This window comes from Miniopterus schreibersii, assembly GCF_964146895.1.
Source record: "Miniopterus schreibersii genome assembly, chromosome: 1".
Taxonomy (NCBI): Eukaryota; Metazoa; Chordata; class Mammalia; order Chiroptera; family Miniopteridae; genus Miniopterus; species Miniopterus schreibersii.
The window spans coordinates 9961386-9977225 of NC_138101.1; the positions used below are offsets into that span (position 1 = coordinate 9961386).

Sequence of the window (15840 nt, forward strand, 5' to 3'; positions counted from 1 at the left end):
TGGCCTTAAAGTTTTCAACGGCAGGCAAAAATGACATAGGCAGAGGTTGCCACTATGAAGAAACATTTTGAAAAATTTAAGAAAAAAGTTAATGGGGATATTCGAGAAATTTCAGAGTGAGTGTGTTATTGTGTGAAAGAAATCCGTCCGTTTCAGAGTTCCTACTACGTATCCAGCATATTGTTACATGTTGAAAATAAACAGGGGACTTGGACAGGTCCTGTTTCCTTCAAGCGGGTGACAGGTAATCGCACAAATAATGATCGCCCTGTGAGATTGGCATCAGGCTGGGGGCTCGCACGAAGTCCTGCGACAGCCCCGGAGGCACGGGGCCGGCGGGCTGGGGGAGGCATTTGAATTCTTGCGAAGCTGTTGACTGATACACAAGTCCACCCAGACCTACAGTGACATTGGTTTTGCCGGGCAGTGCGGGGCCGGAGAGTGGGAGCCGTTGCCAGACACACATCCCATCAAAAAGGCAAAAAGAAACAAGGAAATTCTCTTCCAAAACATAGTGGGGAAAAAATACCCATAACTTTCCTGAAATAAAGGAAACCGTCTGGTACAACGTGCGTTGCTAGGAATTTATTTTTTCCCCCTCGTAATGAAAATCACACGCACAGTGGAGCCCTCGGAGTCGTGCGAGCCTATTATACATTCAAGATGTCGACGGAGCGCGGAGCTGCGAGCGCGCGGCCGCGAGGAACGGGTTAAACGGAAGGGGTGCTGCGCGGGGGAGGCTGAGCGACGCCGCTTCCAACTCGCACAAACTCTGAACTTTGAAGCTCCCCAAAATACACGTGTGTGTGTCTGCGAGCGCAGGGAGATCTATTTCGGTAGGATTTTTAAAAACACTGAAGCCATAATCTCTCTGCGCTGCGCCGCGAGCGCCGCGAGCCCCCAGGATCGCGGCCGGAGCTGCAGCCCAGGCGCCGGCGCGCGGGCTGCGCTGTTTACCAGCCGCTCTCCAAGCCCGCGCCCCGCGCCCCGCCGCCAACCACCGGCCCCCGGCCCGGGCCACCGCCGGGGCCCTGCAACTGGGGGCGGGGGCCGGGGGCCGGGGGAGCCGCGTTCCTCCGGAAAAGTTTGCGGCGCGTGGGAGCCGGGGCGCGAGCCGGGGGCGCGGGAGCGCGCCAGCCGCCGCCGCCCAGCCGCGGCCTCACCTCCCTGGCGAGGTGCGGCTCCGGCGCAGCCAGGGGGCGGGCCGGGCGGCGCGGGGCGGGGCCGGGGGCGGGGGCTGGCCGGCTATATAAGGCCCGCGCCGGCTTAACTTCTGACTTGGGGTTATTTATTTGGGGAGCGCGCGGACGGCGGACGGCGCGGGCTGGTGGCTGCCGCAGACGGTGGTTCAAAAAAGGCGGCGGCGGCGGCGAGCGATGGGAGCGTCGCGGCCGCGGGGCGCAGGCGGGAGCTGCGGAGTTCCTCGGGCTCCGCGGGAGTGCTGAGCGGCCGGGGGAGCGGCCGGGGCCCGCAGCCCGCTCCAGAGGCTCGGCCGGGTTTTTTGTTCGGCTGCGCTCCGCGCCAGGCGGCCCGAGCGAACTACTCGGGTCCCAGCAGCAGCCCACCTTCCCGCAGCCGAGCGAGGCGAGGGCTGCCGCGTCCATCCTATTGTTCAGACACTTGCCAGGAGCTCGGAGTCAGCAGGGCCACCGAGTCCCCGCTCCCGGTCGCCGCCTCCCCTCGCCCCTCCTTCCCTCCCCGGAGAAGCGGCGGAAGCGGCGGGGAGCGCAGAAGGCGCTGGGAGGAGACGGGCTGCGGGGACTGCGGCCGCCGAGGCAGGTGCAGCGCCGGGAACCGGGCGCCGCGGCGTCCGCAGGGGGACCCCGCCGTGGCCGCGCGGACGGGAGGCTAAGCCTGGGAAAAGTTCCTGCACTTGGAGGAGGACCCGCTTGCGGGCCGCGGTCCCGGGGCGGCCGCGGGGGCTGCGCCTGCCCAGGAGCCCGCTCTTGTTTCTCCCACCTTTGCCATCAGGTGTCTGCTGCGGGGCTGCGCCGTCTCCGCCAGGCGAGAGCGGAGAGGGGCTGGCGCGCGCGCGCCCGACCGCCCTTCAGCTGCCTCCCGGACTCTCTTTAGAGGAACGGGCCCCCCGGCCCAACTGCCACCTCGCCGTCCCCCCGGGACACCCCGGCAGGATCCAGGACGCGGACACCTCCACCTTGGCCTTTGCACGCCCGGCCGGCCTCCCTCTCAGCCCCGCGCGGAGCTCTCGCCCTCAACTTGGCCTTTGGATTTGCTCTGCCAGGGTCGTGACTAGTGGATATTCCTGCCGGCTGCGGCCGCCCCGTTGCCCTTTTGTCTTTTCTGTTTGACCTCGGGGCAGCCCCCCCGCCCTGCGGAGCGTCGCCAAGGACGCCAGGCGGGAGGCGGGTTTGCGGAGACATCCTTCAGCGAAGTGCATGTGCATTTGCAACCGCCCTCGGCTGTCGGGAGACGGCGAGGACCGGTCGCGGCCGCCCAGGAGCCTCAGGCCCGGGGGAAGCCGCGTGAGGGAGCCGCGCTGGGCGCCGCGCAGCGCCTCCCCGCGCCCCGCTGGCCGCGCGCCGCCCCGTGCGCCCCCGCGCGCCATGCCCAGTCGCCCGGCGCGCTCAGCTCCCTGCCCACGGGGCTCCGGCGCCTTCTAGCTTCAGAGAGCCCACTCCAATCAAGGCCACCATTCCTAGTGAGCCTCCCTCTTCTGCCTCGTACCCTCCCCGCTGGAATCGGATTTGCAGAGGGGTCGTGGAATCCGAGCAGGCCCCTTCCCCCTCCCCCGCGCAACTGGCTCCTGCATCTTCGCGGCTCTTGGGAGCCCCGGTTCTTTTACCGCCAAGTTGATCTTTGGGACGCTTGATCTCCTCCCGGCTGCTCTGGGGTCTTCCTGCAGCCTTGGCCAGGCCAGTTCATCTTCAGGACCTAAAGTTGCCCAAGGAGCGCCTGCCCTGCTGGAGTAGGGCGGAAGGGAGGTGGGAGACGTGTACCGGTGTCAGTTTGGCCTCAGCACGTTCACCCGGACCCTCTGGGCTGCTAGCCCTGCACCCGACTCTGGGCCTCGGCCACCGCGCGACCCGCGCCGAGCAGCGTGAGCAGAAACCGCCGGCGCTGGCGAGCGGGGAGGCGGCCGGGGAAGATGCGCGGCGTCGGCTGGCAGACGCTGGCCCTGCCTCTGGGGTTAGTGCTGGCGACGCTGAACGCGGTGGCGCCTCAAGCGTGTCCGGCGCAGTGCTCCTGCTCGGGCAGCACGGTGGACTGTCACGGGTTGGCGCTGCGCAGCGTGCCGAGGAACATCCCCCGCAACACCGAGAGACTGTGAGTATGCCCCCCCCCGTCGGGGCCGCGCGCCCCGGGCATGGAGGCCGGAGGGACCGGCGGCTCGGGTGCGGGTGCCGGTGCCTGGGCAGCCCGGGGTCGAAGGCTCTGGGAGGGCGAAGGACAGGAGGGCGCTGCCCAAGGAGGGGCCGCTGCCCGAAGAGGGGCGGGCCCGCCGGCGGCCGCGGTGAGTCCCTGCTTCCCGCCGTCCCGCCACTCGGTCCGTGCGCCGAGCTCTCCGGGGGCTGGAGAGGCGGGGAGGTAGGAGGGAGACAGGTCCTCCGGACGCTGGGGCGAGGGAGACGCGCCTCCGCGCCCCGGACTCAGTAACCCGAGTCACCTTGCCCTTGCCAAGACCCGCGGGTCAGCTTCGGGGCCGAGTCCCCACTCCGGTCGCCGCGGGGTGGCGCGGGGGACTGGCCGCGGGGGGGGGTGCTTAAAAGGAGCGAGCTCCGCTCCCCGGCTTTGTGCCGCCCTCCTGGGTCCGGAGGGAGGGGAGGGGGGTCGTGGGGCGTCTGGATCCACGCGGGGGCGCTTCTCACGGGTCGCGCGCGGAGGGAAGGATGCCCCAGGAAGGCGGCAGCTTCTAGGTGGCCGCGTGCAATTCCCCGCGACTATATCCTGCCCCCCCCCAGAAGAGCAGGCGGCGGTGCGCCCCTGGGGACCCGTTCGGGTGGGCGACTGCAGAGGGGGGCCCTGTGCCGTCGCCAGGCGAAGTTAGGGCCGCCTCTGCCTGCGGACCCGGCCGAGGGGGGCCCGGCCGCCTGGCCGCCCCCGCAGCCCTCGCCCCCCGCCGGCCGGGTCCGCGGAGCCCTGGTGCCCCGTCCACCTTCCTGGCGGTTTCCGCGCCCCCGCCCGCGGCAGCAGCTCCCGCTTCTTGCCCAGTTCGCGCTCCGCTGCCCGCAGACGTCCCCGCCTCCCTGTCTCCGCGAGTCTCTAATGAAGAAGTAACCGCGCAGCCGGCGCTGACGGCCCGCGCGCTCCGTGCGGGGCGTGGAGCGGGTCTCCTCGTGGTCGCCCGGGCGCCCTGGGCGCGCTCCCCTCGCCCTGGCGTTGGGCCTGCGGCCGCGGCGGGTGCGGGGCTAGGGCGCGGGGCGAGCGCTCCCGGCCTCCGCTCCCGGCCTCCAGGCCCCGGGGGGTGAAGGTTGCGAGGCGCAGAGAGGAACTCGCTCCAGCCCCCAAGTCCGCACGGCAGGACCCGCAGGACCCCTGCTGAGCTGATCTTGTCTAACCCCCAGTTTAAAGGCGGGAGTTGAGCCCTGGATTCTCTGCAAACGGCTCCCCCGCCCCAGCCTCACCCCTTCCCAGGCCCACAGCGCTGGGCAGGTTGGGGCCCCACCGAGGGTGTGATGTTAAGATGCGACCCACCGCATTCGTCTGGGGTAGGAGGTCGTGTTATGTCAGATAGCCTGTGAAAGGCCCCAGCAGTCGTAGGAACAATCTGATGGTACTTTGCTCAGCATGGAGAGTGGGTTGGGGAGAAAGCAACGCAGAATTCTGTTCGGCACCTGCCCTTTCATGCTGCTCAGAACAGTTTAGAATTGAAGCACTAACATGTCTTACTCGACAAAAAGGGGCAAAATAGCAGTTGAGTTTCAGGTCCTTGAAAAAAACAAATGCCTGTAAGAGATCTATAAAGAGTTTTCAGAAAATAGTTTACTCAGTACTGGCTTTTAAAATTCTATCACTGCCACATTAAATACAGATTTCAAACACGGTATTTTAAAGTCTAGGTAAGAGAAAACTTACTTCCGTGAAGGAGAGCATTCAGACCGCAGCAGAGCCTGGTTTTACTTGAAATGATTGGAACCAGGGCAAGTTTAGATCTTGACCTAAGATGCCAGAAAAGGGGTTGTGACTCTTGAAGGAAACACAGTGCTGAAATCTGAGCAAAAAAGTCAGGGCCTGAATACTATTTGCATTATTGCCCCAGCCAGTAGTTTTCACTTTACTGTCACAGCGGGGATTCCCTGAGCTGCAAATGAAGAGTTTAGTTTTCATACAAACATAGAATTGTTGGAAGGTAAATGCCTATAAACTCAAGTCTTTGAACTGCAGTTCTTTTGATGGAACTCTTTTTTTCTTTGCTTTAGGAAGTTTAGCCACCCTGCCACCTCAGGACAGGATTTTGGATTTTTAAAAATTTCTTCTGGAGTAGTATTAGAATATTGTTCACTTAACTTTTTGAAGGGAACTTTTTGGGGGTCTGCCTAACAATAATAGTAGATAGCAGAATACATATGCAGTTAATGTACACATCCTTATAAAAACAAAAGTTGGGTAGTGTAATCTTGGTTGTAGGTTCTTGCTTTCCATCACTTTGAATATTTCTTGTTACTCCCTTCTGACCTGCAAAGTTCCTGTTAAGAAATCAGCTGACAGTCTTATGGGAGCTCCCTTGTAGGTAACTAACTGCTTTTCTCTTGCTGCTTTTAAGATTCTCTGTCTTTAACCTTTTGCAATTTAATTATGATCTGCCTTGGTGTGGACCTCTTTGGGTTCATCTTGTTTGGGACTCTCTGCACTTCCTGAACTTGTATGTCTATTTCCTTTACTGGATTAGGGAAGCTATCATTTAGAATCAAATACCTATAAATTACTTCCCAGATAAGAAAAAGCTAACAGAGTTCCATCGTCACCAAACTATTGTTACAAGAAATGTTTAAAGGTCTTCTTTAAGAAGAAAAAAAAGATCAAATATATGAACAATAAAATGGCAATAAATACATATTCATCAACCATTGAATCTGACAAACAAAATAAATGAACAAGCAGAGAAGAAACGGACTGATAGAACATTTTGATGGCTGCAGATGAGAGGAAGGTTGGGGGTGGATGAAAAAGGTGAAGGGATAAAGAAGTACAAATTGGTTGTTACAGAATAGTCAATAATATTCTGATAACTATATGTGGTGTCTGATGGCTGTGAGATTTATCAGGATGACTACATAATAAGTTATATAATGTCTAATCACTGGGATGTACACTTGAAAATAATATAATACTGTATGCCAACTGTAACTGAAAAGTTAAAAAATGATTAAAAATGAAAAAAAAAAAAGTTGAAAGCACTCCCATACATGCCCAAAAGGGAACTTCATGTGACAAGACAATCGCTTCATTTTCTTGTCACATGCCAACAAGCATGGACTCCGTAAACTTGTTGAGAATCATTTTTTAAAATTCCTTTAAAAGGTTACTCCTTTCCCTCTCTCTTTTACTTTGTAAACTACTTTAGTCACTGAAACTGATCTTTAATCTTCAAGTTCTTATTTAGTTTATATCTTTATTTTTTGACTAGATCTTCTTAAAATGGAACTTTCATTTTCTTCCATGTTTTTTCTCAGGGATTTGAATGGAAATAACATCACACGGATTACCAAAACGGATTTTGCTGGTCTTAGACATCTAAGAGTTCTGTAAGTATGTTCTTCTGTGTTTTGAAGACTTTTCTTTTGTGTTTTTTTTTTGAGCTTGCAGATTTTGATTTGTTACTGGTCTCATTTTTAAAAACTGTCTCAGTGACATAAACATAAACATTTAAAAGATCTTGATTTCTGTCTGTTTTAGTTTATCATTGTAGTACAGCTTTTAATAAAAATGTAGGCTTTTATTTTAAGGTTGGATGCAGGCCATAGAAACAGTACTATAGAAATGACCTCAAGTGTTTTCAATACCATACCCTAAGTGCCTTATGCTTATAAAAATATAGAATAATTGTGTTCACAATATGAATAAGTAATGTGAGACATCTGATGCACTTTTAGGATTTGAGATGAACTAGAAATAATTTAAGTGGGTCTGCATTTTTATTACTAATGTAGAAATGTTCAGCCTCTTCCAGCAAACAACACTTAGGTATAATTTCTAAAATTAAAACAAGCAGTCCAGCTTTTCACAGAGTTTATGATGGGAAATGTGTCCCATAAAATACACTGGTCATATTTTGAATTGTTTCTTATACTTTATATCTTTGTAGCTTTTATGAAATTGTTGTAATTTGATCACTTCTTTAATTGGTGGGTTAAATTAGTTCTGAGTGAACCATCATTTGAGGTTCAACGTTATGTAAAATTCTTTTACCCACAGGTTTGTAAATACTTACATCACAGTGAACATATACTTTTGATCTCTGTGTGTTCAATGTTCATTTTAAAAGACACATTTGACCATTATGAATTCTTCCAATTTCTGATGTGTATCCATAAGTGAATTGAAATATGTGTATGATGCATTACTGTATATTGATTCTCTTAGTTAAGATCTCATTTGAAAGTCAGTTTACCAAAAAACACCCATCAGAGCTGCAGTGCCATGGGCTGTTTTCCAGAATATACTCTAGTTTAAGGTTCAGAGTTTTGACCAGTGAATTTCATGACAAACTCTGTTAGGATTTATAAATGCAAGTTTTGGGATATGCATGCTGTTTTCCCTCCCCGAGTTCTCTCAGATATGTCATCATTAAATTGCATATTGAATCTAAAACCGGAGCAAGATTTAACTTTACAAAGGGAAAGAGGTCCAGGTTTTGAGCGGCTGAACTGAAACTTCTCTGACGGTGAGGGGCAGCTTTCAGACTCTGCTGTGCTCTGCGTTTCAGGCAGCTCATGGAGAACAGGATCAGCACCATTGAAAGAGGAGCATTCCAGGATCTTAAAGAACTGGAGAGACTGTAAGTATTTTCAATTCCAAACTTATGACGGCATGACTGTGTTTTTAAAAATACTTGAATTTCAAAGACCATGTCTTTAATTTCACGTCTTAGTCTTTGAAAGTTTATAGAAACAAGAGGTTGAATAAGTCGCTTTCAGACTAATTTAAAAATAGATTTTTTTTTTTTTTTGCACACAGAGGACTAACTTGAAATAAAGCTGAAAAATGCAGACTTACTTTCCTGAAACACTTCCTTCCTTGGTAACCACTGCTTTTGTACTTTGAGATGTACATGGTTTTCCTACTGTTCATCTAGTTTATTTGCTTATGTAGGAAGAAAGGTAGTAATTTTATTTGCATTTATGGGGCATTATGGAAAAGAAAAGTTTTGCTAATGGTGATTTTCATTTCCATTCTGTTTTGTTGTGTGTCATTAGCGGTGTTTGAAGAAATATTTTAAAATCTTAATGAAAGAGATTTGCTTTCTGATATTTAACAAGGTGAATATTGTTAATTATGTCTATTCGCAGTTTTATTTCATTGTTTTATAGTAGTTTTCTATATATTTGTGCTGGATAAATAATTTAAAGATTAGTAGAAAGGGAAGTAAGAATTATGTTATCAAACAGTGGTTATTTTAACATTGATGCTTTTTTCCAAAAAGATCAACTGTGCACTTTAGACTTTAAAATACTTTTTTTTTCACACACAGAATATTAAGGATTGGTATATATTACCTGAGGTCCATTCTTACTTTATATCTACAGTGTATATCTACAAAAGACAAAACCACTGTAATAATTAGGATTGATTGCACACTTGGTAATTTGATGTATGAATTCCATGTCTCATATGTCTTGATAATTCTAGTTTAGTAGGTTTGCATTTTAAGGGCAGATACAGCTCTCTTAAAAGTAACAATGATTATTTTAATAAGTTTCCATGCCTGCTTTAATAGGCACTTTAGGTAAAAATAAAACATGATTTAAAATAATGAAATATGAAGTTCATTTTAGGCATTGTACACTCACATTCACTGGGCCTGGGGGCAGATGTTAATTCTGTGTAATTGTCTCTAAGTAGAAAAGTGCTTGTCAATTTCTAAGGTATTAGTAAATATGTAGGATACGTATTTATCACTACAAGTAAATTAAACACAGAGATGTCTAATTTATTTTACTATAAAATTTTATCCATGATGAATCTTACAACATAGGGAATATTACTGTGGAATTAAAAGTAAATTTAAAATCACTACTTTGAAGTACTCTGAAAATATTCATTCTTTGATTTCCTTGATAGGAAATAGCTAATATCTAGTAAGTACCTTGCAAAGGCATTTTTAATTCATTCGTTTAAAAAGAACTATCAATTTAATCTTATTGTTTAGTACGATGATTACATAATTTAAAATTATCATTTAAACATGATCAGTTTTTTTCATGAATAACTTAACTAGTCACCACATAGAAACCTGTATGTTTTGATTCTTAAACAACTTCCAGATTACCGAAGGAAACCTGATGGCTTTTCATGCAGTTTCTATTTTGGTTGTATAATAGTGTTAAATATTTTCAGAAACATTACAACATATCGAACTTTCTCATTACTTTTCAAGCCACTCCAGGGTATCAGTTAAACTTTCATCTTGAATAAATTAACTTTTCCTAAAAATTATTAACCAGATGCCTTATGATCTGAAATTCAATTAGAGTTGTAAGTAGGTTCTAGTTTTTGACTTTGACTTCCCCTGGGAATGTCACTTCATCTCAGAACAATTTTCTATTCTACTAAGAAGCAGTCAGATGTTGCAGAGTGGGAGGGGGATTTGTAATTTTGAATGAAAACTAATATATATGCAGGACTTCTTTAAATCACCCCAGCTGTTGGCCGAGAGCAAATATTTCATATTTGTGAGGAAAAGCTGAGAAAATTCCTTTTGTTTACAACTGCCAAGTCCATCTGATGGAAGCACATTGTTATCTGACAGCCAATTCATCTCCTTGGGACTCGGGAATTCAAAACCATTTCTTAGGAACATTGTGGATACACTTTTCAAATATTTATTTTCTAAAATACATTAAATGGCAAGGCAGTTTTGTTTAAGAACGCATTCAAGTTATTGTGAAACAAACTATTTAAAAACTTTTTTCAGTATATTATATTGAAAAGTAAAAATAAAGAAAGCTACCCAGAAAGTTCCATTATCAAATTTCTGTGGCCTGTGGCATATACCTTTATTTTAGTTGGTGGATTCATTAATATCACAAAAGTTGCCTTATTTTACCCCCCAAAAGCTCCAAGAGACAATATAAGAGAAAGGAAGTAATCAATGAATTAACTTTTAACTAATTATATGTTGTATGAGCCTACATGGTTTTAAACAATTTAGATGTGAAATTTTTAATTGAAAGTCTAGGTTATAAAAAAATGTATAAATGCAGGTTTATGTCGTAAATGCCATTTATACAGTAATTATAGTAACTTAATTTTCAAGCTTTGTGAGAAGAAAAAATAAATAAAATTAATTTTATTTGTGCACAATTCATGGTTTTAAGCTATTTTTTCATTTTAAAATGATAAAACCAAAACAGTTCCAAATGATGTTTGTATTTTAAAATTATAAGGTTTTATTCATTTTATTTCATGTTAATAGAGTTTTAACTTGATCTAGAGAGAGAAGACAGATCTGAAAACAGAAGATAACATCTGTGTCTTTTTAGAAATCCAACTTTTAATCTCTAAGAAACAGGGTCATATTGCTAAGTTGAATTTAACCTGGGTATAGGATGGGAAAGCCATTATTTATAAGTCAAAGCATTACAGTTAGAAGAGAGCGATATTTTTCCTGCCTCAAATTGATGAAATGTAAGGTTATTACTGAAAATGTCAAGTAGATAGATATTAAAATCTTCCTTCCCTCCCTCCCTCCTTCCCTTCCCTCTTTTTTCCCTTCTTTCTGTTGTGTAGAAAACAACATCAGATGATGTGATCATCGGAATATGCTTAGGAATCCTTGTGGAAGAACTAAGTTTTGCTCGTGCTTGCACAGCGTGAGCACACATTGCTTCCGATTCAGTGTCTCGCTGCCCCCCGGAGCTGGGCGGGCGGGGCGCGTTTTCCTGGACCTGTGCTGCCGGTGGTGCCTGCATATCTAGGATTAAAATGATCCTTGAGAAGGTGCCCATGTAGATTCTATCAGCAGGCCTCAAACTGCTTAATCAAAATGTTCAGATGAAATCGAATGCACTTAAGTGACTGGTTAATTCAGTGGAAATGAATTAAGGAAACAAACTACAAATAAGCTACAGTACAGAACTGAAACATTTAGGAAGCACAGTTCTTTTTTTTTATTTCAAAGAAGATACCTGTATATATCTGCGATAAAGTCAGTTTAAGGTATTTCTTAGCTGGGGCATAATGTCTTAGAATGTTTCTGAAATTGTTTAGGGTTTTCAGAAGAATTTTAGGACATTTTTGTCCTGCTTGCAAGGAAATGCTTATATGCAAAATAAAATGCTTATGGGCCTGGATTATGTTAACCACAGCCAATCACATACCATCGAAAGCCTTGGCTGTTAGGCTTTTCATGAACTCCGACAGTCATTTTATATCCTCACGATAAGGAAACTGCAGAAGTGTCAAAGGCAAGGGCTTGGACTGTTCTTTTCATACCAGTCATGCGTTTCTTACCAGTCCTGTGCGAAGGTGTGGTTTTAAAACCAGTATTGCGTTGACTCTTTGGATTGGACAGTACCGATCTCCTACTAACTTTGTCATTTTATCTTTACATTTCCTTGAACAATGAGTCCTGAAAATATTATAATAAAGCCATGTAATTAAACCTGTTCACTTAATATTTTAAAGTTTCTATCAAGATGATATAAAAGTCCTCATTTTAATTCACAAAAGTCTAAATCCCATTATAGTGGAGCCTCAATTTGACTCCACACCACGCTGTCCTGAAAGGATGTGTAAGAGACCCATTTATTACTATCTTTTAAGGTGGTGCTGAATTAGTTTCTCTGTGTGCACACACCCCTCATATAAAAGCATGTGGCAGCCAGGGTGTGAGGCTGGGGCTCCGGAGGTTTTGTTACAGGTCATTACACATGAGTTCAAGCCGAGAATATGCTGTGGAACAGGTCTGAAGGAAGGCACCGCTTATCCCCTGATCGTCAAGGATGTGCAGAGTCCCTCTTCTGACTAATCCTGCGCGTTTATGGGCCACACGTAACACATTCCTTTTCTTAAAGTCAGGGCGAACTCTCATTCTAATCTCCTTGGAAAAGAATGCAAGCTCATCTCAAAAGAATTGTTCTCTGGCAACTTCACCCGCGAGTTTAAAATCAGTGCAGTGATTTTCTTGGGAAAGGCTCTTTGAAGAGCATGTGAAACTTGGTAGCAGAGGTGCAGTGCGTGGTATAAACATGTTCAGGGATACATTGTATCACTTCATCTGTGACATCGATCAAGTGTCAGTTCTCACCTGTATGTAAGTGGTACTGAACTGTTTTGTTTTATTTTTTAAATCTTCACCCAAGGACATTTTTTCCAAGAGAGAGGGAGAGAGAAACATCGGTGTGTCTTAGTTGCTCCCGCCCTTGCCCTGACTGGGGCTGAGCTGCAACCGAGGTACATGCCCCTGGGCAGAATCGAACCCGGCACCCTTCAGTCGGAGGGCCGATGCCCTGACCGCTGAGCCAGGTGGGGTCGGGCAGTACTGACTATTTTAAATTACATTTATGGACTGTGGTCTCATAAGGCCTGAAGGCCCGTGCAGTGTTAGAAGTTTAGCCCAACACTGAGTCCATCCCAGAGGGTTTCTCTCGCGTCGTTTTTTATGGGCCTGGAAGTTGAACGGTGGTGAGAAGGCCTGTTTGCTCTCTGCGGGCTGTTTTATAAATGCTGAAGCAGTGAGGCTGTTTATTTTTCCCACATCTGTTTTGGGCTCCTCCTTTGTGACAGTGTTTGCTGCATGCTGTGTCTTTTATACCTCTCCTGAAATGAGTAGTTTAGTTTGCACTGTTACGATGTATTTGTGGAAGCAGTGAATGTCAAATATTTTACACTGAATTGTTTTTCATTCCTGTTGGATACCTTTCTGCTTGAAATATGCCTTCTGGATGGAAATTCGCGATTTTACACGGAGTGAGAGACCCTCCTGCATAGATCTTACATGGCTCTTTTTTTTTTCCAAAGTGGTTTTTAATCTGCCGACTGGAAGGAATAGTGGTGGAAATGCTGTCAGGATGAAAGTTTGAGAATAATAGGGCCGATTTGGTATGAGTACAACTGGGACATTGCTTTAAGATTATATTTGCAAAAAGTATGGATTGCCCTCTTCCCCGGGTCCGTGTGCTCTGGGTGCAGTGGATGGTTCTCCAGCGGGCGCTGCTGCTCTGGGTGCTGGCAGAGCAGGCGCACAGGGTGTGACGACCTAGACTCCCCTCCGCCGAGGCACCTGCTCATTTTATCTGCTGTTGCCTGGTGTCCTGTGGCACAGGCCAAATACTCATTGGTTGTCCTGCTGATTATGCCCTTTAAGCAAATACAAACTCCCCCCACCCCTTTAAAATCAGAAACAGTAGATAAGAGTGGCATCAGAGAACCCTTGGCTTCAATTCCACTGTGAGGTCTTGATTAATTGCTTTCTCTTTGAAAACTTTAGTTTCCTCACCTTTAGGACAGAGATAATTATATCTTACAGTGGCGTCATCTGTGGTTTAAGGAAGGTACTGTACATAGTTTTACAGAATGCTCAGGACAGGGTTGGCACTTCAAAAATTACGTGTTTTTTTTTTTTAAAGAACGATGTATTTCTTTATGTGTTTCAACATTGCTTTTCAAAAGCTCAGTTTAAGAACTATTTTATATTATGAAGCTAATAAAATGTGTATATAATAAATTTGACTTGGAACAGTCAGCTTCACCATCGTTTTCATTCTGACTTTTTATATCATGCAGTGTGTGATCTGTAGAAGAGATGCGAAGAAAATACGAAACCCTCTTCAAGTTTTGTTTTGGGGTATTTCTCACCATCTCTCTGAATATGTAGAGAAATACCAAGAAGTAAGGGGAGCAAAGAGAAAGCTACATTTTTACTAATAAGTTTCAGTCTCTCCACCATGAAACATAAAAGATGAAATTATCAACATCACTGCTGAAAATACAAGCTTTATTTTATTAATCTAATAATAGCTCATGTTAAAAACCTTTGCTTTAAAAATGTAAAGATAATAAATTTTAAAAGACAAGTGAAAATTTAACTGAGAAGAAGGCATTTATCTATATGAAACGGGATTGTAAATGATAGACTCTTTAAGGCAGCATTTATCCAATACTTGTGACAGACCAGGCGCACTGCTAAAGTACCTCACATGGACAATTACAGGTAAACGTGAGCCATGAGTTTTTCTCTGCCTTTGGCAAAACTGTTTTCACTTCACGTTTTTAATTGAGGTGAAGGTGGCCAATCTTAATTGAATTGAGGTGCAAGTTGGAACAATAAGACACTGTAACCTCCATCGGCTGCTGACAGATACAGTGTAACAATGCCTGTCAATAGTGCTCAGGCGCCCTTCAGACCCAGGTGGTGAAGAATCAGCATTTCCAGGACAGTGCTCTTTTGTGCAATACAGAAAGCTCGCTTACCCCACTGAAGGTCACACTTAGAAATAGCCCACAGCACAGAGGAAACAGTTACTGGGACCCCTCTCATTTTTGCCTTAAGGAAAAGTATCTCGGAGACTCATCGGACACCTCCCTGAAACCATGAGTTACCATCCAGAGAGCCCTCCGTCAGCCCCGAGGTCCTGTGGGCAGATCCCAGGTCGCTGGTAAATCTGTTACACAGCTGAGTATCCTTGCCCCGGACAATAGGCAATCGCCCCCCTCGTCTGTTTATGGAGCTGACTTTTGCTGGCTCCTGTAAACTCTCCTCTGAGATGCCCTTAATTCACCGCATGCCCTTTTCCTGTCCTGGGACTATCAGGTTTTAACTTCTTTAACACATTTATTTACATTAGCGTATCATTGTGACACTTTCATCGTCACGCTGCTGGGAAGTATTCTGCGGAATTAGAAGGAGCTAGGTTACTTTTCCTCCACCTCTGTGGAGACATTGTTATGTACCTCAGTGGTTTTTAAAGTAATTCTGGATTTTAAGAATCCTCTTTACTGTAAGGATTTAATTTCTGGCCATTACACAAGAATTCCTGATTTTAAATTTTTTCTTTGATGGACTATTTTGGAAGAGTTTCACTTTTTATTTTAATGTTTGTATTTGCATTTATTCATAGTATTGATGGCAGAAAGACTAGAAGAACGGGAACCATAAGCGTATTAATATTCTGTTAAAAAGCACGGTCGCATTGCTTTTCTGTGCCTGTTACCGGCATCACTCACCTGCTCTATTCTGAAGGTACTACCTTGTCTTGTGCGCGTGGTTGGTTTAGACATATTAAGATCATCCGTAATAGTTTTCATGAAATAATGACAAATGACCTGAATTCAGAGAAAATATATGTATTTTCATTTTGTTTCAACTGTAGATATTTTAAATAGGTCTTTAAGACAGTGAGCTGAACAGAGAGCCCGTTTTTATTTTTTAAGTAGAACTTGGTGGTTTATTTTCAGGTGGTTCCTTCCTTGATATTTAAGAAAGGGGCTATATAAGCCATGCTTTTCCCAAGGAAAGACTGGTGAAAAGGAAAATTTGTGCTTTACCTCATTTTGAACTGTTGTTTCGGAATGGTTGGACCGGTCTCTGCGAGGGGAGGGACTCCGAGCATGTGCTCTGGACTCGCCCCCCGAGTTCGCGCCCGAGCCCTGCTTGCTGTGAGCTGGGTGCCTCCCGCAGAGCGGCAGTGACCGAGGCATCCGCTCCTGGGGCTGTTCTGA

General features: G+C 46.5%; 1 protein-coding gene across 3 annotated transcripts in view; it reads left to right on the forward strand.

Moving 5' to 3' along the window:
* The first annotated feature begins 2599 nt into the window (after positions 1 to 2599).
* SLIT2 (slit guidance ligand 2) overlaps positions 2600 to 15840 on the forward strand; it is a 297260-nt gene continuing 284019 nt past the window's right edge. For all 3 annotated transcript variants that reach the window (XM_081147027.1, XM_081147028.1, XM_081147029.1), the window contains exons 1-3: positions 2600 to 3285; positions 6633 to 6704; positions 7886 to 7957. In XM_081147027.1, the coding sequence (XP_081003153.1) occupies positions 3107 to 3285; positions 6633 to 6704; positions 7886 to 7957 (323 nt within the window). In that variant the 5' untranslated portion in view covers positions 2600 to 3106. The remainder of the gene's footprint in view (positions 3286 to 6632; positions 6705 to 7885; positions 7958 to 15840) is intronic.